The following is a 25,675-nucleotide window of genomic DNA, read 5'->3' as shown; positions in this document are numbered from 1 at the left end:
TGTGTCTTAGAATTTTCTACAAGATTTTCTGGCTTTATCTCTTACAATTCCATTCACACTAAACTTGCTATTATACAAGAACCTATACTTTAGTACTTACTCTTCCTCCATCCTGAAATGTTGTCTCTCACTTCTTCCTCTCCTGAAATGTCTGTTCATCCTTTAAAAACCTCAATTTAAATGTCATATGGTGATGGCTGCCCATAGACAGGCAAAAGCCAGATTATTCACTGTCACTTCTGGGCTCCCCACAGCTGTCTGCACATTTCTTTGTTACAGAACGGATGACAATGTACTACAACGATTCACTTATACTATTTTCGTCTATTAGATTGGACAATAACCTTACCATACACCCGTATCAAAGTTCAGGTGTAAAGAAAACTGAGAGGAATCTGTGACATCTCATGAGTTTTTCACAATCACTTACTCACAAGTCTTACACAACGCGCTTTTACTCCTCTCTCTCTCCCTTTATCCTCAACCTGGTGCTTTTATCAGTATTCAGCTGAAGTGGGTTAGTTAACTATAATATTCAATGTTTGTAGTAGGCAGCCTTTAAGATGGCCCCAGCAATCTTCACCTCCTGATATTCATGCCTCTGCATAACCCCCTCCCTTTAGTATGGGCTGTACCTAGTGATTTGCTTCTAACCGATTTACAATAGCAAAAGTAATAGGATGTTACTCACTGGCTTTGATGAGGCATGCTGCCATGTTGGAAAGGCCCACATGGTAAGGGTGGAGGACAATCTATACACAACAGCCAGTAAGGAATGGATTACGCCAACAATCACACAGGTGAGCTTGGAAAAAAAAATCCCTCCTTAGCCCAGTCGGCACCTTGATGGCAGCCTTATAAGAGGTCCTGCAGCAGAGGGCTATCATAGCAGAGGAGCATTTCCACACCCAGATTCCTGACCCACAGACATTGTGAAGCAATAAATGTGTGTAATTTTAAGCTGCCAAGTTTTGGAGCTGTTTGTTATGCAGCAGTAGATAACTAATACAATGTTACTCCTTTGAGAAAAGAACTTTGAGTAAAAGGAATCCTCCTATATGGCATCAGAAGTTTTATGAAGAAAGTACCAATACTAAAATAGGTGGCAACAGACGATGAAAGTATTATTTGACCAGTCAGTGTGGCTCTGCCTCACTGTAGCAGAAGCGAACAGGAGAGACAGGGCTCTGGGTTTGAGAGAAGAAACTCACCCTCTGAGCCCAAACCCGTGACTGAATATGACAATGCAGAGACCTCCTGGACAGTGGAGAAAAGAAGAGCATCAAGACAAGGCAATGTCATCAGATCACACACTCATTGCAAAATTAGATCGGCAGCAGGACCGGAGGATGAACTCTGTTCCATGGAGCACTAGAGGAGTGAGGAAGCAGAAGGAAAGTTGAACTTTCTTACTGGCTAGCATGTCAAAGCCAACAATCAAAGAAGGAAATGAAAGGCATCTGTTGAACTTCAACTCCGAGAATACTGTCCTCCACAGGTGTCTGTTGCTAAGACACCGCTATTATTACACTCCTGGCATGTATAATCTTTTTATTCCCCTATGTGAGTTTTTAACTCTGTGCTTTTCATATAAAAATCTCAAAATAAAACCCAAATAATACATCTATTTGGGACAAAGGTGAACTAGGGTTTACTAACCAAGTGAAAGCAGGTGAGGCTGGCTAATGAGGCAGCTCCCATCATCTCAGTGCTCAGGTGAGCTTGCACAGAGGCAAGCTCGTGTAGACACGACCACTGAGTGCTCTGATGATCAAACCATGGCCAGGCTGGAGGTCATACATGGATACAATGGTTGCACTGAGAGTCTGCATAAAGACTCTGACGAGCCTGGAAACTGCTATATTGGAGCTGGTATGCTTCCCCCACTCACTGACAGATTCAGATAGAACAGTCTCCTTTCCAAGCTTTTCATCTTTAAAAAGGCAATTCAGCTCCCTGAGCCTTTGAGCCTGTTCCATTTTGAGCTGACTGCTAATTGTATGCATGCACATATGTGTTTCAGAAAAGAGATAAGCACATTGCCTTGGCCTCCTCACTAACTGCACAGACATGACTCACTTCTGTTCTCTGCAAGTTTTCTAAACGTGCCCTGAAGTTTTCCAAACATTAACCCTTCCTAGTAACCACACTACACATTCTCCTAGAGATGTTTTCTTGATTATGTTTGCTTGAAGTTGCTTTTTACTATTAATTCTTTGAGTCCTGGGGCTTGGTATTTTAATGTGCTTTTGTGATCATGTTTATATTTTCAAATTTCTCAACAATAACTACACAGCATAATCAGATACAGTGAACCACAGGAAATGAATAAAGTATCTTCTAGCATTAGGGGCCATATTTTAGATCTTAAAGCCCAAAATTGTCGGATTTTCATATTTCGTGAAATGTATAATTTTATCATATTTTCCAATGGTGATTCTGGGAGAAGAAAATTTTAGAGTGGTTGTTCATAAAAATGCAGAAGTCCTTCCCAATAGTCATGGCAACTAGTGGCCAGATGGTAGGATTGTCTGATTGCTGATTGTGATTCTTTAGAAAAGAAATCCACATAGAAGCAGCCGAGCTCATAAAATCTGCTATGCTTGAGAACTGAGCAGACTCACTAATTATTTAGAGGTCATATTCTATACTCTGAGCAGATTAGTATCCTCATAGGGCCCTGGATGCATGTAGGTAGCCCCAGAGCACCCCAATCTAATGCTCATTCATGAGAGCAATAGGAAACCCCCCATCTTAGGAAGTACAACGCATCCACCTACAGAAGGAGTTTTCTAATTCCCTAGAAAGTGCCCCTTAGCTATATCAAGGCTTCTCTTTCTTTTTTTAAGCCCGTTTCCACAGTCGCATAATAAGTACAGTCGAACAAACAAGAACACTTTGAATGCATTGTTCCAGCAAAGCTATGTATTTTCTGAAAAATAATAACTCATTTGAGAAGTAACCAGACAGAAGTGCCCAGTTTAAAAGGTCCCAGGGAAATAAGACCTTTTATCAAGAGGATAGCTTGTCTAATTATAACTGGAACAACAACAATGATGGTAGCTAACATTTATTAAAGATTTCTTCTGTGCTAGGCATTTTACTAAAGATAAAGTACGAAGGCATTTTACAACCAAAATAACCTCGTTTATTTAGAATGTTTTTTTTTTCTGTGTGTTTGTGAATGCTGATATGCATATTTTCACTTCCTGTTATCATTGTTCTCTCTGACCTGCACTTCTCTGGCGCCCCATCCTCTCTGCCATTGTCCACAGTATTTTACTTCCTTTACTATGTACGTACTAATAATTATCATAATATACACAGAGTGAATTCTCTGTCTTGTTCTGCACTTGTGATTTTGACAAATCCATCGAGAGGTATTTTTAAATAGCTGATAATGAAGTTACTGTCCATCCATACAATAAATTACCAGTTCCAGCTTAAAATCTTTTGGGAGGAATGCAGAATATGAGAGAATAATGTGGGCGCCCAGGTAGCTCAGTAAGTGTCTGCCTTTGGCTCAGGGTCCTGGGATCGAGGCCCATATAGACCTCCCTGTCCAGTGGGGAGTCTGCTTCTCCCTCTACCCCTCACCCCGCTTTGTGCGTGCATGCTCTCTCTCTCTCTCAAATAAATAAATAAACGAAATATTTTAAAAAATTAAAAGAATAATGTTATTGATGCCTTTCCAAAATATCATCTCTTTAAAAACTTTAAGCTACTTCCCTTTTCTAGCATTGCTTTATAGGAAATTTTAAAGAAACACACATACACACATCAGTTATTTGAGGAAGGGGCACGCATGGGTTACAACTGACTTAAAATCTTCGCTCTAGTTGCACAGTAGTAAATCTTTCTCTGTAACCTTCTGTGCATGACAATTGTATCCAAGACTTTAAAATGCGAGGGAACTCATAGTAAAAAAGACAAAAGGAGAAAACTTAATATCATCATCAAATTCACGACTCTTTCTTCATAATCACTTAACTAAACAAGCCTGACAAACAGGATGGTAGTGATGATTTTAAAAAAAAAATCAGTATTGACCATGTTAGAGAAAAAGAAGTAACTATAACAATAAGATCATAAAATGTAAGCACTAGGAGTATTCAATGCTATAAAAGTTAAGTACTTTCAGAAGTAAAATTCCTTGGGGAACACCAGAGGAGGCTCTTTGTTTAACAGCAAAAATGAAGTGTCTAGTAAAATTTCTGTGTTTAAACACTTTCTGGACCTTCTGTGATATGCAACATGGACCAAAGCCAGCATCAGAAGATCCTGGAGAAACAGAAGCGGTCAGGTCAGCAGAAAGCATACAGGGGAAGCATCAGGATAGTGTAATTTCAGGGGCTCCCTAAGGAATCCTCTCCGCCCCCCTGCTGGGCCTGAAATTTTACTATGGAGAACCGTTCTCCTAGGTTCATCTAAAATGAGGTTTTTAAGAAGAGAAAAGAGGAGGAAGAATGGGGGGGACAGTGGGCCTTACTGTGAAGGTCAAGAGCCAGTAAAAGAACACAGGACACCATAAAAAGTGAGAGAAGGCATCACTATACAGGGTCTAAGGGAAACTTGAAAAAGAAAAAGGAAAAGTTAAAAAGAAAAGTGTACCTTTTACAATTTCAATCAGCTGACCCTAAAGTGAGATTTCTCATCTTTGGCACTATCGATATTTTGGGTCATATAATTCTTTCTTATGGGGAGCTACCTTGTAGTGAGTGTCCTGAGCAGTGTGAAGATTAATGACTCAGTTGGAAAGTAACCAGAGAAAAGCTTCCAGTTGAAAGGATCCTAGGAAAATAAGGTACCTACTCAACAGGATAACTAGCTGAATAATAATATTATAGGATGTTTAGTATCATCTCTGTCTGGTCTCTACCCACCAGATGCCAGTAGCAGCCGCCTTCCCCACAGTTGTGATAACCAAAATATCTCCAGACACTGCCAAACACCTCTGTCAGGTAGGGGGGCAAAACTGCCCTCATTGGATAACCACTGCCCAAAGGATCAGTTTTCTTCTACGCGGGCAAGACTTTTTCCGTCCCTTCTACAGTCTGTCCTTCCCAATTTCCTGTTCCCACTCTAAAGAACTACATGACAGTGGGAAGGTCACAAGTTCATCAACACATACACAAAAAAAAAAAAAGAATCAGAATTCCATTTTTAAATTATAGTAATCAGAGCAGAGAGATATAGCAGGAAGCTCTAAAATGAATGCCTTTTCACTCAAAATATTGTTATCCTTTGATAATTCCACAATTCTTGGATTCTGCTTTTGTTTCCAGAGACATTTTACTCTTTGTCTATTCTACGACACCAGTTCCAGGAAGGGGTGTCCAGTAAAACTCAAAAAGATTTGCCCAATTCAATCAATCCTTGTAAGAGTGAACCAAAAAAGCTATTAGGCCAAATCGGTAACCAAGAAACTTTGTTACGCATAAAAATTAAGTTACTTTTGCAATTAGAGATACTGAAGAGTGGACTTCTGACATCTTAGCTCATGTGAACCAAACTCTTCTCCTTCCCTTCTCTCCCCCATCCTTTTTCCTCCTTCCTCCCTCCTTTCTTTCCTCCCTTCCTTGTCCCTGCCCTCTCTCCCTCCTTCTTTCCTTCTTTCTCATCTTTCTTTCCTTGTAGGTATACCTATTCTTTCCTCTATGAGAATAGGAAAGAAAGTGAGAAGGAACAAGATTATGGAGCATTAATTAGAAAAATAAATAAGTAACACTGTCGCTGGAAGAAAAATATTAATGGGTTTAGAAGAGCTTAAACTGCTATATCATTTGTGCCACTGAGTCATTAGTGTGACTGTATAATTGAGTCAGAGGCCCAGAAAATGGTGATTTATATTTTTTCTACTGAATTCTGATTTGGGATTATCATTATAAGATCTATAGGGGAAAGATTCCTCTTAGAATTGCAGCTAATGAACCAGAACAATCTATAAGAAAAGCAGTTTAATTACTAAACATTATAAATTAAATAATGTATTTCTATACGAAATATGAATCTTTCCCTTTATTTATTTTTGTATAGTGGCCAATTAAACACATGGTGAATAATATGAGGACTAAGAATAAGGAAGCTTATCTTCTGGCCCCCTTTTTGCCTCTCAGTAACTCTATAGCCATAGGCAAGGCAATAAATCTCTCTGAGTCTATTTTCCCACATGTGAAAGTTAGGAGACTGGACTAGATTATCTTTAAGAATTCTTCTATCTCCAAAATTCTATGATCATGAGGAAAATACAACTCAAACTGTCTGAAACTGAAAGAAAAAAAATGATGCAATTCTACGAACTATGGAAGGTAATTACACTGTAGCACACATAATTTCTATGCAAGAGCTACAGGGTTATAAAAGCAAAAAAGGCTTCTTTTATTGATCAAAGCTCTTGACTATAAAGTAACATGTATTGCTCTTAGATTCTTCTTTAAATTAGAATAATTAATTTTCAGATGGGGCAAGCAACTTTGACAGTCTGCTGGGTTCTGTGCTGAGAATGTCAGCAATGTTATGGCAGAGGGCTCTTCAACAGGAAGGAAGGGTAAGGATCCAAAGGCAAAACAAATTTAGAACTCCAAGAGCTCAGCCACAAACATCAGAGAATGGCTCTGCAGTGGTGTCTTGACATTCATTCTGGAGGACCTACTACTGCAAGTATGTGGATGTCTGTTTCTAAATTCACGAAAATAAATCCCAATCTTTCTCAGAGAAATAAGGTCCTACTCTGTTCTTAGGGGAGCTCTTGAAAAGGTACAGCCTAGATACCTTCGGCTGCAAGGCAAACCCCAATTAGAGGAATCATTTCTTGAAGCCTTTCGCACAGACGCTAACGTTAAAGTGTGGAGGGATAGATTCAAAGAGGGAGAATTTAAACATTCATTCCCTCTACAGGGACCTGAATATGTGCTGACCCTGTATGGTCTAACATAAAAGATCGCCTCACTTTGGACTACAAAATAAAATCCACTCATATTCCCTTTCACGTATAGATTTGTAGACCTACCCATAGTATACAGAAAGTTTAAGTGCAAGAAATCCTTCTTTAAGTGGAAGCATAGAGATACTGGTACTAGCTGGATATGCTGGTGCATCATTAAGGAAATATATTCTATCACCTGCCCGATATTGAAATTCTTGGCTTCGGTTCTTTAGACACAAAAATCATGGCCTGAACAGCTTTTCTTAAAATGATCTTGGCCTTCGTTGGCATTCCTACGAAGGGATATTTCATTTATATCATTACCTACTTTGCAATCTTAATGGAAAATCCTCCCTAAGTAGTCAAAAACAAATAGTAATTTGCGGGATTTTATTTGGAAGGAAAATACACTGAGAGAGGTAAAGCCAAAGCAGGAGATTCTCTGTAAGGGATGACAGCTCAACTATTCCTTGGATTTACAGCCAACAGTCAGGCTTGGAATGAAAATGAAGCTCTTGAAAATACCCTGCCCCGAAGAAACACTCCTCATTCAACAGTAGGCCAAATTATGTGTCATGTATTCTTACTTACAATCTTTTTTTTTTACTTACTTACAATCTTGAACACTTTTTATGAATATAAGAAAAACAAAAAGGATCGCTAGGAAGTATAAAAATGTAGAAAGCTTTTTAAGTCTTTCATGCCAAGGAATCAGCAGACTCCTTGAAAACTGCTAGCACTCGTTTTTAATAAGCACATCTTGAAATAGCTCTCGGAGACGCAATAGTTTTACTAAGATTTTTGTCATGGTTAACAAATACATTGGAACTCAGATTCATTGCTATTACCGATAATACAGCAAACTGTATTTTATTCTCCATGTATTTGTTAAGATTTGTTTATATTCTTTTTTTTACACTGAAAAATATGTCTGCAGACCACCTTCAAGAAAGTCTACCACTCAATATGATTAAGTTTTGTCTAATGAAAAAGTGCAGAATTGGTCCCATTATGTGGAAATGTTTAGAATAAATTGACCAAGAAAAAAAAGCAAGAATTTGTAAACCCACTGGCAACTCTATATTAAATATATATTCTACTTTCAAAATATCTTTGGTTATTCTCCATAGATTGGAAGGTCACTTCTCATTATTCCTTATATCCAACATTTTGTTTTTATATAAATACTATATTTGAATTTAGAGGAAGGACCTGCCCTTTGCTTTAACTGATAAACAAGATATCAAATAGTACACATTACGGTCACTGTAATGAAAACTTAGAAGAGTGCACTTTAGTACAAAGGCACAAGGTGACACTTTTATTAGATAGATTCATATTTTTACTGGAGTGTTATAGAGTCTCTTTCCTTGGAAACCTCTAAGTATTATTTGTACGTCCATTTGAGAAAAATTATCAAGTTGGAGGTAGAAAGTGACAGGGAGGGTAAAAAGTGACAAGAATAATATTTTTAAATGTTCTCTGGTTTTATGATTCTACATGTTTTCCTAAAACTTATTTATTTTTAAGATTATTCTATTAAAAAAAAAGGAAATCCAAAGAAATGTCTTACTTCACAACAACATTTCCTCAAACCCTATAGCTTCAAGCTACTTGTCTAGCACCATTTTCTTTCATATTCTACAGGTAGGAACTCACAGAATATGAAGTCAATAGGTTATCTTACCCCAGGACCAACTTTAAACATTACTAACACTCGAGATATCAAGATATCCCTGAACAGAACTCTGGGAGGTAAGGAGTTATAGTTCCTAAAACAAACGTAAGTAAAATTTTTTTGATGTACTCAGCTGCATTTCCCAGAGGCATGAAGGAGCCTGATTTTCTTTAATATTCCCATTTCCTAGCACTCCAAGAAACTTTCTGAAAACATCACATTATTTATGTTATTCTTCTTCTATGCAAAAATCTACTGCCACATAAAGGAAATATTATTTAAGGGTTGTTTTTCACATTTGCCATAGAATTCATGTAAGTTTTGAGTGTAAACACTGTTTAGGTATAAAATTAGCATAATTTTAATTTGGTTCTCTAGTTTTTCTTTACTTTCCTAATGGGGAGTATAAAATTTACCCAGAGTAAGCAGGTATTCCTTTCCTTAGAACAGATTCAGAATTAACTACCAGATCAAGGAGATGTGCTTTTCCTTTATTTGTTTTGTTGTAAGGGAATATTTATGGCATGCTTCTCCAAAAAATTAGAGTTAAAAGGAACTTTTAAAAGTAAATTCCAGGCATAAGAATATTTTATTTCATAGTCACTCTTTACCTGTACATGAATAATCATCAATTCTGATGTATCCAGTTTTGCAGATGCACATGAAAGAACCTGGGGTGTTAACACACATCGTATTCTCACGGCAGTAATGGCGCCCTTCAGCACACTCATCAATGTCTGTGAAGAAAAAGGAGGGCAAAGAGGTCAATAGTGGCCAATATTCTAGAGTTTCTCTCTAAGTTTCATTGTTGGGGAGAGGGCAATAATTTCTAATTGAAAAGCATTTTTTAAAAGTATTCGAAACATCTCCTTTAATAGGAATGTTTGTTGTTCTAATGATGTTCAGAAACCATAAACATTTTTTTTCCAACAGCTCTTGCTAGAATTTCAAAGATGTCTGTATATTTCAATTTGCAACATTCTAAATATATTTAGAAATTTTCAGTGCTTCATCTACCAGCATTTGATAAAATGAATCAGAAAATACAAATCTAGCTACCTCAGAGTCTTGGAATCTTTATAGTTTGAGCCAATCATATATTGTTTTTTTGATTCATTGGCTATTCTCTATACTTGGGGAGACCCTAAAAGGTAAATAAAATATTCGCATATACCAGAACTTGAATACCTTCACTTAAAGACATGAAACCAATAACATGCAGTTTATTAGAGCTATAAATAGAGATATAGCTACCCCAGTAAGTGTCTGAACAGAGATGAAATTACAATATAGAGACCTGATATAAGAGAGAAACTGTAAAATAGTAGTAAGACAGCATATATTTTTTTTATTTTATTTATTTATTTATTTATTTATTTATTCATGAGAGACACAAAAAGAGAGGCAGAGATATAGGCAGAGGCTCCTCTGAGTTTGATGTGGGACTTGATCCCAAGACCTGGGATCACAAAATGAGCCAAAGGCAGACACTCAACCACTGAGCCACCCTGGTGCCCCAGTAAGATAGCATACTGAAGAACTTCCACAGCAATTCACACACCAAGTTTTGAGTGTAAAGACTTACACATGGTAAGCCATAATAGGCACTAGTGCTAATTGGGAAGAATTTTTACAATAAGACTGTCCCCAGTTTACAGCGCCTCTGTGCATGGAACATAAACTATTTTACAAATATTTTATTATTACGAAATACTCTTTATGAAGGGCCTTAATGCATTGGCCAGGCATGGTATTTCTCCTCCAGAAGTCTGCTTTCTCAAGCCCTTGTAGTGAATCCACAAAATAGTAGTGCTCTCATTTGTACTATTAAAATAAATGGAGCAATTATAGGAGATAGTCAGGTGACCTACAATTACAGAAGTCATGCTATTCCTATATATAACCCGAACTATGTTCCCAGTCCTGAGAGTATCAAAAGAAGTAATTGATATAACATGAGAAAGTTATATTATATTTTTTTAAGATTTTATTTATTTATTTGAGAGAGAAAGACAGAGAGAGCATGAGCAGGGAGGAGGGAGAAGCAGGCTCCCCACTGAGCAGGGAGCTGGATGCAGATGCAGGGCTGGATGCCAAGACCCAGGATCAGGACCTAAGCCCAAGGCAGATACTTAATTGTCTGACTGAGCCACCTAGGGGCCCCAGAAAGCTACAGGATCTTGGCAATCATTTCAGCTAACTACTCATTCTAAAGATGGAAAAATGGAGGGCTAAAAAGGCTCAAATTTCCATTCAACTTCTAAATGAAAGTTAACACAATAAATTACAAACCTCTTAGCATAAAAAGCTCTTCCCAGTCTTGCCCCTTACTCTTTTGGTTTTACAGCCTATAATCCCACCCTTCCTTCCCTCTCAGTGTTCTGGCCACATCGAGCTTCTGATCATTCCTCATATGGACCATGCTCTTTCATACCTACATGCCTCTGAACATGCTTTTCTCTCTATTTCTTCTTTCCTTATCACCAGCCTTAGTAGATCTTGCCCACTAGTGGTTTATCCTTCAAGAATCTGTTTAAATGTCTTTCTGTGAAAACTTCCCTAATGAAGTAAAATGCTCCCTATGCAGTCCCTCACGGAACTTTGTTTCCATTACAGATTCATCCACTGTACCTTTATTAACTTTTATAAGCTTCTTCTCTCCAATAAGGCTCATATACTCCTCCAGAGTAGAGATCAGAGCTATTCATGTCTCTTAACTCTAGCTGCACATTATATTCATCTGGGATGCTTTTTAAAAACATTGGTTCTTGGTCCAACTCCCAAACCCCCATTCCAAATCTGTGGTGGAACATAGGCAATGATTTCTTTTTTAAATCTTCTCTATGATGAGTCTAATTTTGGGATCAGCAAAATATTTCAATAAAGAGGTAGATAGTAAACATTTTAGGCTTTGGGGCTTATAGGCTCTCTGTCTCAACTTTCACTCTGTTGTTCCAACATGAAAAGCAACCATAGGCAAATGTAAATGAATGAGCCTGGCTATATTTCAATAAAATTTTATCTACAAAAACAGAAGTTGAATCAGATTTGGCCTGCAGGCCACAGTCTGATGACCCCTGGTCTAACGCATAAGCAGGGTTAGGAATCACTAAGTGCGTAATTCATTTTTATATTCACAATACCTTATAAGGTGTCTAGGATATCACAAGGTCAATAAATGCTGCAGAATGGATGAATAAATGCTTCAAGGCTAGTAAAAGGAAGAGCTAAGAATAGATCTCAGATGATCTGACTCCTAGTATAATACTCTTCTCATGATATCATGCTACTTCTAAATGTTTGCACTGGTCTGCAAGGAAAGTATCACATTCAATTACAGCCTAAAAATCAAACTACAGGCACCCTGGGGGAATATGATGAAAACTCATTTGCTTCCAGGGTCTTAAGATAATAATAGGAATCATATGGGATAATTAATGTGCTCACCAGAATCAATAGTCTTTAACCCTGCTCCTCTGAGAGAGTGCTGCAAAGAAGTGAAAGTTACTGAAAGCCACTGCAGGAGTCCCCTGGGCTTAAGCTTGTGAACTGGAGGGAGGGCCATGAAGAAGTTTATGTACACAAAGGTATAAAGAATTTACCTTTGGGGAAGAAAGAGCCAAGAATAATGAACACAACTCAGTGAAGACATCTCAGTTATTAGAGGAGGGAATTATTGAGTACACTGCAGCATCTCCTCAAAACAAGACTAGTTCCCAGTGAGAGACCATATTTCCTGGTAGAGTCAAGGATGTAGCCCAGCTGGAGCAAGCATTAATTATTGAAGGCACTGTCCCTCTCTCTAAACAGTATGCTAGAGGAGGAAGCCCACCTCAGTAGGAGTAACCACCAGACCTGGCAAATCAAACTCATAGGTATACAAATTACCCTGGATCCCTCCCAAGAATTCATAAGAATGAGAAATTTGAAAGTACTAACGTCCTATGGGAGGAGACTGGGAAAAGGGACAGTTAGGGCGATTACCCTATTTACAGCCAAAGTTACTGGATAATTTGGTTTATAAGATAAATACGGATGTTTTGTGAAGGGGTACATGGGCCTACCTACTGTCTCTAACAGTCGTTGTAGTGACTCTAGAACTCACTGTTGGGAGGCACTGGCCAGTCCCATTTTCTTTTGTAGATATTTCCCTTGAAGCTATCATATGATCAGAGAAAACACATGTAGGGTCATAAAGCAAAACGAGGAAACCTATTTAACATGAAGTTCTTTTAGGAACTTGAAGGTTTGGGTCACAAAGAAATATCGGATTCATGACCCAGAGACATGAGGTATCAGGAGCAGTACTGTCGCAGGGTGGGGTAGGATGGGGGCAGTAAAATATCAAAAAATATGATTGCAAGCACTGTATACCCAATTCACAGTTGCCTTTTTAATTTCTCATGCCCCATCTTCAGAAAAGGAAGTCCCCAAAGAGTCTCATTTAAAGCCGCAAAGCTACATAAATGTCATTTCTACTTATATATGCAGATAGTCACAGGCCCTAAAATGGCACTTCTAAAAAGTGAGTCCAGGGTATATTTTTGTCTGAAGTCCCAATTGAAAAACTTAATGTCAAGTTCTCACGATTCGGTGCAGTGCTCTGCACTTTTATTGAATGTTTCCTATGCCCAAGTCACTTTACTGAATTTCCAGTCATATTGATGGCCCTAAGCAGTAGAACTACAATTACACATGGACAGTACCAGGGATGGCATTTGCTGCAATATGACTTTCTGCTAAGCAGAGAGAATTGCACAGAGTTGGAAAGAGATGCCACAGAAGGTAGCTCCTGCCAAGAAGATGTATTCAGGCACGGGCTGGACGTGCTGTAGCTATTCACGCAAAGCACATGCTGCTGGACCATGTGGCTTTTTAACAACTCTTCCAAAATTCAGTACAAAGACAGTTAAAGCATGGGCTTTGCCTTTAAAGGACTTACTTTTAAGCACTATCATTGTCATCCACATAGGTGCCTTCTATATTTTAAGCCTGGTCTTTGGAGAAAAATATCTCTAAGAGAGGCCCATAGTTCCTTGAAAACAGAATGCTGCATGGTCAAACAAGATTTCAGGACCATTATATTACTATTCTTCCTCCACCTCCTTCCTTAAAACTCACCATGTACATGAGTAAATTACAGGCTCCGAAATACCTAGTCATGTTTTTTAAATGTGCACTCATTAATTCAACAAGTATATAATGCACATGCAACACGTCCAATTCTAGCTTAAGAAATAACACATAAACAATAATGCTATGAAGTGATGCATATTATGAAACAGAAACCTACACAATGTGCATCAAATAGAGAGCAACCAACTTTTTTTTAACACAGTACTTTTTTGTTCTGAGCTTATTAATGCAGGACAAATTTGGGGATTTACATTTGGTGGTGATATAAATGATTTTCTAACTTTTCCCTCCCTCAACTTGAGGAGCTGATAATGAAATTAAGAAGCCTGGATATAACAAAAATAAGAGCATGAGGTCCTATATGCCAAATGCTAGAAAAGGAAAGGACAGGAAAGGAGAGGAGAGAAGAGAGGGAACAGAAGAAAGAAAAGAGAGGGGGAGGGGAGGGGAAAGGAGGAGAGGGGAACAGAGAGGAGGGGAAGGGAGGAACAGAGGAAAGAATGCACTCACTACCAGAACTGGTATTCAAAGGAAAGTTGGTGATTAAGAGCAGGGACAACCAAGGACAATCTGCTGGTTGGTGTGACAGAAAGTGAGGTAGTTTTGAAGAAGTAGGCTTAAAGTAACAGATTTGTAAACAGAAGGAGGGTGCTGCCACAGAACAGCAGAGACACTCATAGATGAGCAGGAGATATTGTAGAGATCGGAGTCTATGGTAGGCAGCATAGGTAGCAAAGACATGAAATATTGAGGAACAGCGAATATTCCATTTGGTTGGAGCTTATGCAGGAAATAAAACAGAAATATAGCTATAGGATAGAAGACACAATGGGAATGAACTTAAATCTCCAACAAACATCAGAAAGGTATCTTCCTTGCTCTGATATGGAAACATGAAAGCATTTGGAGGGAGGGGAGTAGGGAAGTGGCATAGGAAAATAAATCTCACAGGAGTTAGTAAGACGGAGCAACTATGGAGTTGATGAGAGAGGTATAATCAAGGCGAGGAGAAGTTCACTAAATTAAAGTAATCTTCCTCACCCCAGTTTCTCCACATTTCTTACTTATCAGTGTCTGAAAATATCCCATTAAGTTATGTGTTGGTACGTCTATTGTCTCTTTCTATTGGAATATGATTCTGGAGGGTAGAGACCCTGTTCTAGGACAATGGCTGGCCCTCACTAAAAACCTGCTAGATGAATCAATGAATCCTTTCATGGCTTTTCATGTAGAAGGAGAAAGGATAAGTATCCTGATTCACACTGGTCTGACCTGGAGCTCAACTTGGCAGAGTGAATCTTTTGTCTCCCCAGTACATTGCCCAGGCATGAGCTTTTTGTATGAACCGTGAACATAAACCACTGTGGTAAAATACAGCCTTGTTGGGGGAACAACACTGCAGTGGGAATAAAGAAGACTGGATTCTAGTCTTTGGCTCTATTATAAACATGACAAGCATTTCATCTCTCTGGACCTTAATTTCATCATCTATAAAAACAAAGGCTAGAGGTTTCCACGTCATTGAAACTCTCATACTTTACAATTCTAACAAAGAGAACACGATTTATATGGTTGCAGTGGAGAATCTGATTCTCTGGGATTTTGTAGGATACACGGTCATACTCCAACGGACTTAAGAAGCATAAGTAAACTGTGTTTCTTATACTTAAACAACCTCTCTTGCCCCAGGATAATTCAAGCTGATCTATTTTAGAAACAGGAATTTATAAATTTATAAATTCCCTTTTATCCTATCTGAAAGCTGAGGCTGACTTTGTAATTATTCAGAATCACAGATTTTTAGACCTGAAAGAACTATAGATATCACCTAACCTAACTGCAGTCATTTACAATTAAAGACATGGGAGGAACAGAAATGCCAAAGACAAATTAAGAAGGTGGCAGGAATCAGATCATGAAACTTTCATGAGATACATTTAAAAAATCTGAACTTCATCCTATATGAAATGGAGAATGTTTTAGGAGAGGGTTAATTAAATCGGATCTGGGATTTTGGAATATTCCCTTCAGCACAAGTTTAAACAGTTAATGAGTGGAAATCAAAATAACAACACTGTTTCCAGACCCCAGATCCCACACTCATGTTCTTTTTGGCCTATAGATTGGTCTCCAGATTATCCTTGGAGGCAGTGGGCACTCAGATGTGTTGCCTGCATGCTTCTGCCACAGAACCCGGCTACTCCCCACCCTTACCCCCAGCCCATCTTATGCTTTGTATGTCACTGATGCCATTTTTTGAAGCATGGTATATTTCTTCTTTTTTTAAGATTTTATTTATTTATTCATGAGACACACAGAGAGAGAGAGAGAGGCAGAGGCACAGGCAGAGGGAGAAGCAGGCTCCGTGCAGGGAGCCTGACGTGGGACTCGATCCCAGGTCTCCAGGAACAGGCCCTTGGCTGAAGGCGGCGCTAAACCACTGAGCCACCTGGGCTCAGCCCATATATTTCTAAGGCTACAGCATTTTATCTCAATTTTGCCCTGTAAAAAGATTATAATAGCCGGTTAATGAATACTAATGCTTTCTTGCTTAGCCAATAGAATCTTGAAGTCATGCAGCTCAACAGCAAGGACTCCACATATCAAAGATGAGTACGCATCAGTATGGGTTATTACTAAGTCTTGGCCCACGAGCTGTGAAAAACTGGCTTGGCAAAGTTGGCAAGGAGATCAATGACTTAATTCATAAACCAGGAAAAGGCCTAAGTTCTGAGAAATGTAATTCTGGAAAGAGATTTGAGAGTAACATTTGGGAAGATAAGAGTATTTTTGAAAATAAAAAAGAATTTGCAAGTATAAGTAGGCTGCTCAGTGAAAAATCAGTAAAGAATAAATTAAAATGCCATTTCCAAATAGGCTAACATTAAAAGAAATTGCAAGCAATCGTATTTTGAAGTCAGTGACATTAACAAGTTTGTTTACGAAATATTAATTTTTATGTATTAAAAACTATCATGTGCTACTGAAACATCTGATTTTTTGACATCTCAAAATAATAACCATGTATTTTCTTCATTCATCTTTTTAGATTCATTCATTGTAAATTGTATGGTACTTTCTTCAAGAGTAAAAGCGCTGGTATTGTATCATTGTTCTTGCTACTTTTAATAGAATATGTTATTCCTAGGTTTAGGATTCCTGCATTTAAAATCTATACATGGAGACATGAAGTAAAATTTGAGACAGGGTTGAGAGTCGATCATAAAAATACACCTACGGGGAAAGGTGAGATCATTTGGAATACTAAGGGGCTGAGGAAACAAGAGCATGAGTAGTTTATCCATGTAGGTAATATTTATTGAATTCCTACTATTTCCTAAGGTATTAACTGCGATACCAATGGCATAGCCTTGAAGAAGACAGATGTAGTATTTGTCTTTGCAGAGTTACAGTCCTTCTGAGAGACAAGTAATAATTTAAAAAAAATGCTATGGGAATTTGATAAAGATAGTGCCATCTGGAACAAAACGTGAGTACTCCAAATCTTACAGGCAAGGCAAAGCTTTCAGGAGGGTGTAACATCTAAGCAGAGGACTAAAGGAGAAGTAGAGTTAGCCAAGTGAGATGGGAAAGATGAGAATATTCCAAACAAGGGAACCATGTTGGAAAGTCAGAGAATCGGATATATTCAAAGAATAGCAAAACATTACATGTGGCTGATAAAGTAAGCAGGAGCTGTTCTGTGTGTAGGTCTTGCAAGAAACACAAAAGAAACTGACCTTCTAATGATCAATGGGAATCTATTGAAGTTTTTTAAATCAATTTTTAGATCTATCATATGTACATAGAGTATAAACTTTAAAAGATACAACAAAGTGCCAAATTAAGGTTAGTCCAACCCACAGCCACTCAACTGTCCCACTTCTAATCTCCTAAGCACTTTTGCCAATTTCCTGTGCAACCTTTCAGAGACACTGTCTGCCCATATAGGTACATATGTATGTGTGTGTTTGTGGGGGTAGGGGGGCGCTTCTCCTCTAAAGGGTGCAAATGAATGAAATGACATAAATTGCTAAGCAAGATCTTTTTACCTGTAAGGTAGAGAGAAGATGGATTCGAGAAGAGCAAAACTGGAAGTTAAGAGGAAGATCACTTGTAGTTTGGCTTCACTTGTGTTTGGGACAGTATATTCTAGTTGCATATGGAGAAAGTATAAAGACATGGATATCTATCTATCTATCTATCTATCTATCTATCTATCTATCTAGAGATATCAAGAGAGAAGATAAGACTGGAAGTCAAGATCTGGGAGCCTCAAGCACAGAGAAGGTAATTAAAGCCATAGTATTAGACATCACCCAGGGAAAGGGTGCAGGATGAGGAGAAAAAAAAACCTTATTATGGAGGCCTGAGAAACTTCAACATTTAGGGGGCAAGTAAAGAAAGGAGACTGAAAAGATTGCTCAGAGAGGTAGCAGCAAAACTAGAAGAGTTTTGAAGGTAGATGAATGTTGAAATAGTGGTCAGTAATCACCTTTTAACATACATTCTATATTTGAGGAAATCCTCAGCTCCCCAAGATGGAGGTCACACCTTAGACTTCAGCATACTTGGCAGCTAGTATGTAGGCTTGTAACCTAGGACTGCCCATCATGGGCACTAATGCAAAACTTCAATTCATAAGAGAACTAATGAGGAAGCAAGGTTGTGAAATCTATCAAGCAGGGTGGAGAGGGGATTCAGCACTTGGGATGGTAGCAGCGGCACCAATTCTGGACTCCAGACCCAGATGTCATCAGTGAACAGTATGCAATATTTGCGTGAGTTGCGGTGTTGACACCAACAGACAGAGGCAGAGGTAGTGGGATCTGTACCCAGGTGTGACATGCATGGTTTTGGCTGAACATCATCTGAACCTGTCCTCTCACATATATTGTGAGCCACCTAACATCTTCCAATATATTCCTGTTCTGCTTCAACTGCCAGAGTGGGTTCTCTTGTTTGCAACTCTGATCCCTGCTCAATACAATGTAGTATCATGAAGACAAGGTAAAGAGGTATTTGAAAGAGGGAGCAATCAATAGAATTAATTGCTGCCTAGAGATCAAGCAAAATGTGGGCTGAAAGATGTCTAATTTAACAGTATAGAAGTTATCAGTGATCTTCGTGAAAGTAGTTTGGAGGGGAGATGGGATGAAATATCTAGACTGAAGGAAAAATATCTAGGTGAAGGAGAGCCTCTAACATGAAGAAATGGAGACAGTGAAAATCAATCATACCTTTCAGAAATGTGGATATATAAAGGGGAAGAAGGTCCATAAAACAAAAGCTAGAAGGGTTAAGGGAGATACACGTGGGCATATTTAAATGCCGATGGGAAGGAGTGAACAGAAACAGGTTGAAAACAGTTTGAGGGGACAATGGATGGGATAAGTTTCCATTGAAGCCAGGAAGAGATGAGATTCAGTCCTCAGATGGACCCATCAGTCCTAAAAGAAAGGGTTATCTATTCCACTGAGACTGAGGAGAAAGAAGACAAGGTGGGCATGAGGCATGTGTCTTTATATAATGGGGGGGGGGGGAGGTTCTGTATTCTGTTTTGTTGGTAAAGAAGTTACCTGCTGAGAAAAGAGAATGGGTAAAATAAAAAATTTGCATGGAATGGTGGAGGTTTACAATAATCATGGTAGGAAATGAGAGGAAACTTAGCTGGGATGCATAATCAAATTACTTAGGCAGAGTAGAGCACCTAACAGGGCTGGTAGCCATGCCCACACAGTTCGGCCACTTGACATTTTTATAACACTTTGGCTCTTGTGGTGCATATTCATACATATTATATGTTAATTTTCACAACCCTGTGACTTAGGGGGCACTTATGGAGTTAACCTCTTTTCACGGTCAAGGAACCTATATGAAGTTGGAAAGTATCTGGAATGTTTGTGATAACTTAGTAGTGTACGATCTTGAATAGAATCACTCCACATAACCCATTGTTTCTCTACAATCTGGTCCCCATCTCAGCAGTTTGATCTAACACTCCTGGCTATAAACTTCCTGTTGCAGAAAAAAGCCAAAATATGTCTTGCTCTTTCTCTTTCCTTACTCCTCTGCCAATCTAAATTGGATTCACTCTTCAAGGCCCAGATGAAGACCCAATTCCTCCCCACTGTGTCCCTAACCTCTTTGGCCATGGGGATTCCATCTGTCTCTACGTCTGCACTTTTTGTCTGGATTTATTCATAGCTAGTTAGTAGCTATTTTGGCTGAATCCAACTTGCTTGAAATTAAAGAACAGACAGGCTCATTTGAAAGATTGCCTTGTCATGTTGGATTTGAAAATTCATCAAGTCGAACAGCATTCTCTCCAAAAAGGCAGATTACTATTTTTAAATATTAAAAACTAATTTAACAAATATATGTTTATTTTGCCAAAAACAAGGCTTTCAGTCATTATAATATCCAAATTGATGTCTATTCGGAGTTATTAATCTAAACATTGCATCAGTGCTTTCATGAAAGATATGGAACCACTCCAATCTCCAATTGCTTGTTTATACATAAATCACTGACTAAACTGCATTGTTAAATTTGACAATCTTAATCAGTGTTTAATGTTGATTAGGAAGTACGACCTCACAGCAACTCAGTACCAACAAACATATATGTTCTGTGATTTCATTCCCATTTCTTCACTATCACAATCTTATTTAAGGATACGAACAATTTCTAAAAATCTGTTTGGGAACATATTCTTTGTATCAAAGATAAATTACTTGGAGGAAAGTTAAGATGGAATAAAAAGGAAAAGTGAAAATACTGTTATGTATTATTAAAATCCCAGGGATCTATTTTTATATCATACCAAAGAGTAAGGGATGTAATTTTGAACCATAATGTCCAAACCCATGAGGCTCTTCTTACTCTGGAACAGTCATTTGCCCACACAAGTCAGTTGCTTCTCCATAACGTATCGCAAGTCTCATATTTCTCTGTCACGTTCATTTAAATTATGCCTAACTGCTTCCTGCAATTCATACCTAATGTTATCTCCTAAAAACTTATTCCTATGTCTATGCATGATATTGATAATGAAACTAATATTTACTCTCATGTCTGTTGCTTTGAGGTCATTTCATTTTTCTTCACAGCATCACATTTTCACAACTTATCCCAAGCAGAATCTCAGAGCCACTGAATCAAAAGTTAGATTTGTTTTATTTGTACAATCCTGACACATTTCTAGCTATACTGTTCCCTGCTATTAACCATGCTGAAACTTCCATTTCCTATCTCTGAGTCTTTTTTCAGATGTCCTTGATGCAATGCGATTATCTTATTTTATACTAGAGTTAGTTCTCCTTGGAAGCAAAAACATGAAGAAAGGAAGGCAATTGCAAAGGGAATGATAATAGCGGTTTCATTTCAAGCAAGCGTGTGTTAATTGACTTCAACACTTTTAACAAATATAACTAGAAAGCATGTTTTGGATTTTTTGGAAGGCCAGATAAAGCTAGTACTTATAATAGAATCTTTAAGTTATTCCTGACCTTAAATTTAATAGAGTTACAAAAATCCCATCAATAAAATTTTTTAAAATTGTTAATCATGTGACACCCACAGATCACTTCAAATGGATTCTTTTCCAGGGGAAAAGATTCTTTTTCAAAATAATATTTTCATTTAATGAGAAAATAGTAAGCCACTGCTTCACATAAGATACCTGTAAATGACCTAAAATGAATTGCTTAAGTCTAAGTAGACATTTTCTTCCGAATACTAATAAACAGGTACATTCAAATAACTACCAGGTATTTTATCGTACTACTCACCTACAGAAAAATAACAGGAATCCCCATTGTTATATTTAAAGTTTTATCATATGATTTGCATAATGAGGATAAACTATACACACTCTATATCTAAGAACTGGTTAAAATTTTATTCAGACCAGAAAGGAATTTGGCATAAAGTGATTTGGTTCTGGAAATAATCCATGGTAACTTAGCTACTGAAGTAGTTAAAGATCTCATTATAATTGGCTTAAACTATAAGATAATATCATCATATGTATTCTAAGAGTATTTTTGCCTTGAGTCTTCAATAAGCTTATAATGAACATCTTAGTTCCAAAACTAAATTCTTGTTGCATGAATTGACTGACACACTGGTAGTAATAAATACATATTTAATCACAAACTTTTATCAAGGACTTATTTTTCTGGAAGGTATTTTTCACATACTTAAACTTATTTAAATTTATTTGACCTCTGTTCTCCCAACCTCGTAACACAAATGTGCCCATTTAATAGATGAAGAACCTGAGGCCCAGAGATAGTAAGTGATTTGCACAAGTTCTCACAGTTAATAAATTGCAGAGGTAAGAATTAAGCCCAATTCTTCTTGAGCTATGTTCTTTCCATAACATCAGAACTTAGTGAAACCCCCACTTGTCAAAATTGGAAAGATTTTATTTGATCTATATAAACATTTTACATTCATTTGTCTGCTAAATCTCAAAATTCCTTCTGACATATATTTTTCAGACATAATTACAAGCAGCTGCACATATAAATCTGCAGAGTATCCATCTAGGCACAAGATGAACTCTTCTGCAAAATATGGGTATACAAAATAAGTATTTGTTCAGATTTATTTTCAGCATTGACACAATTGAGTAGTAAAGGCCTGATAAAGTTATAAATACTTTTTAACATTGGCAGCCGGCAAATGTTTCTTGCATACTACAAGGAAATGCAAAGGTAAGCAATCTGGGGACAATAGGGAGCCAAACAAAACTCAAAATCATACCAGGAATTTCATAATGTTACAGGCATGGATACGAATTTCCATGGCTGCTGATGAATCTGAGAGTTTCCATCAACAGTATACCCTGAGTGTTTCTATGGGTTCAGGAATAAATCAACATATACTTACTATCAGTGTCTACAACCCCACCCCTGGGCATCTTTTGTGCCTTTTCCATGTTCTCTGAGTCTCTGCCAAAGCTAGTGCATATCCCTGTGTGTCCCTACTTTTGTCCCTTTAAAAGAGCTCCCATCCTCAAAGCTACGTAACTCTTGAGACAACACACAGCATCATCTTCCTCGGTCTTCACAGCATCTTGGAGCTACTTGAAAATGAAAAAAAAATAATTCTTATATCTAATTTTGTTTTGTTCTTTGGGATCTAGCCCCTGTAGTAATCTTGTTTAGTCCTAAGTATGAATTTATCCTCTTCCCCATCGTCACATTATGTCTTCCCCACACTCACTGTTAAAACAAGCCTGAAGTGCCAGGCAGCCCTTACATGCTTGTATATAAATTCCTCTTCACTCTTGACATAAAACCAAAAGCCCTCAAGAAGACCAAATAATACTACAGAAACCGGGGTTAGGTATCATGCTCACATGCAGCTATCTTCCTAGTATTTACTTAATTTAAACCAATGGTTCTCAACTGGGAATGATTTTGTCCTCCAGGGGAAATTTGACAACGTCTGAATACACTTTTGGTTGTCACAACTGGGAGTATGGATACAAACACGAGTGTGCTATTGGCATCTAGTGGGTAGAGCCCAGGGATGCTACTAAATATCCTACAATGCCCAGGACAATCTCCCATAACAAAGAATTATCCAGTCAAAAAAGTCAATAGTGCTGAGATTGAAAACCCTGGTTCAAACTCCCACCACATGACACAGAAATATATGACGACACAGGTGCAATAGTTCATCTTTCTAGGCAGGAGCATATTAACTAAAGATTCATTTCTTGAAAAACTCATCCTTAGAAGAATATCAATACAGAATTAATCTAGAATAATCCTTTTCAGGCTTTAATATGCAGAAGAATCACTTGCTAAGCTTATAAAAATGCAGATTATTGAGACTGAACCTTGACCCAATTAAGCAGAATTAAGGTTGCATCCAGGAGCCTACATTTTTAACAACTTCTTCAGGTGATTTTTGAGGAAACCAAATTATGTACCAATGAAAATAAACTAAGACTATGAACACTAAAATTCCTTTCCAGTTGAACATATGGCTAGTTGAACACTGGGTAGTTACTAAATAATTAAGATAATCGATTAAATAAATTGTAGACCTTAAACCAGTATTCTTTAAATTTTCATATGCATAGGAGTCATCCAGAGATCTTGTAAACGTGCAGATTCTGATTCAGTAGGTCTGAGATAAAGTATGACATTCTGTATTTCGAATGCGCTCCCAAGTGATGGCCTATATTGGTCCTTGGACCATCACATTGAATACTAAGGTCTGAATAAAACAACTGCGAAAGAGAATAAAGACAGGGCTCTTTATATTAGCAAAACACAAGGCCACCAATCACAATTCTAGTTTCCATCTGCATCTGGACAATGGACATAGACTTTAAATGCTACCTCTACTAGAAAATCGGCTCCATGAGAGCAGGAACTTCATCACTTTTGCTCACAGCTATATGCCCAGCACCTATTTAGGGCTTGGCACATAGTACATGCTTGACAAATACTGCGAATAAATGGGCAATGAACAAAGAGTCTCTAAATGAAGGCTAGTGATAGAAACCAATCATAAATAAAAATTCCCAAGAGGAGCCTATAGCTTCATCTCAGAGAGAAGAAAGTATAGCTGGAGTATAGGAGTGAAAGTGTACCTGGCTCTGGGGTCCCAAATAGATCAGATTTGGCACTCGCCCTGACAAAATCCAAAGGCAGAGAAAAGAGTGATAGTGAAACCAGAAAGGAATTTATTTCAGTGAGGCAAAAACTGGGAAGACAGTGAACTAACTCTCTTAGAAGGTCTCTGAAGTACTAAAAATACTTCCACGTTTATAAAAGGCAAAGGAGGGGCAAAAGTGGGTAGGTATGTGCAGGTGGGCAGCACAGGTCAAATCGATCATTGTCTTGGGGCCAATCACAGGCAGGGATTTTGGTGGCTCAGGGCAGTCCTTATTGCTTGAGGGTAGTTTTGGTTCTCCTCAGGGGATGCTTTGCCCTCTGGGTCTTCACCTGAGCCAAGAGACAACCTGGCAAGAACCTAACTAGAAACTATGAGGTCAAAATGGAGGCAACTGAAGTCCTCTTTCAAAAGCACTTGTTCTTAGCCCTATTTAATACATAGATGTATCATTAATTGATGACCAATTCATAATCTCTTCTTTATATGGCATCCAAAGGTGATCATGAACTCCAACAGTCTCAAGGGTGAATATTTTCTAGAAAAGTGCATTCTTTGGAAGAAAAAAAATCAGCTGACCATAAAAGTCATGTAGCTATAGTGTTTTGTTTCAAAAGGACAGTATATCGGTAGCACTTCAACTTCCTTTGCATGATAATCTATGGCTAAGAAGTTCAGAGAAGTGCACTCTTGATTAGGTTTGATCTTAAAAATTTCAAGTCCTCCCTTCATGTCCAAGGAGACCCTGGCTTCAAAGAAAAACTGCCCTTTTCCTCCAATTTAAATATCTGAATGATGTTCAAGTTTACAAATGCATAGAAATTGGTTTCGAGTCAGCAAAAGCTGTAGTTAAGGATCACAGAGAGTAAATGATGAATGAGCCCAGAAGAACTGCTAATAGAAGTTCAAATTTAGCTGGGTCACTTGATCATGATTTTCAAAAGTTTTCCACTAAACTTCTCAATCAGAGAAGGAATAATTTTTATGAGAAACAAAACACACACATAAAATTATCTCTTCAGCATAGTTAACATGTTAAATAGACTTTCCTAATGTCTAAAAACACTGTTTCCATAGATGGCCTTCATAATGTTGAGGTATGTTCCCTCTGAACTGACTTTGTTGAAGGTTTTTATCGTGAATGGATGTTGTATTTTGTCAAATGCTTTTTCTGCATCTGTTGAAAGGATCATACGTTTCTTATCCTTTCTTAATGAGGTGTACCACATTAAGTGATTTGCAAATATTAAACCACAGTTGCAACCTAGGAATAAATCCCACTTGATTGTGGTGAA

At 37.9% G+C, this 25,675-nt stretch overlaps 1 protein-coding gene across 2 annotated transcripts in view; it reads right to left on the bottom strand.

Annotated features, from left to right (window-relative positions):
• Positions 1–25,675, bottom strand: part of NELL2 (neural EGFL like 2) — a 381,434-nt gene that overhangs the window by 136,216 nt on the left and 219,543 nt on the right. For both annotated transcript variants that reach the window (XM_072798247.1, XM_072798246.1), the window contains exon 14: positions 9,215–9,340. In XM_072798247.1, coding sequence (XP_072654348.1) covers positions 9,215–9,340 — 126 coding nt within the window. The remainder of the gene's footprint in view (positions 1–9,214; positions 9,341–25,675) is intronic.

Source organism: Canis lupus, chromosome 25 (assembly GCF_048164855.1).
Source record: "Canis lupus baileyi chromosome 25, mCanLup2.hap1, whole genome shotgun sequence".
NCBI lineage: Eukaryota > Metazoa > Chordata > Mammalia > Carnivora > Canidae > Canis > Canis lupus.
This window is presented reverse-complemented; position numbering and strand designations above follow the sequence as displayed.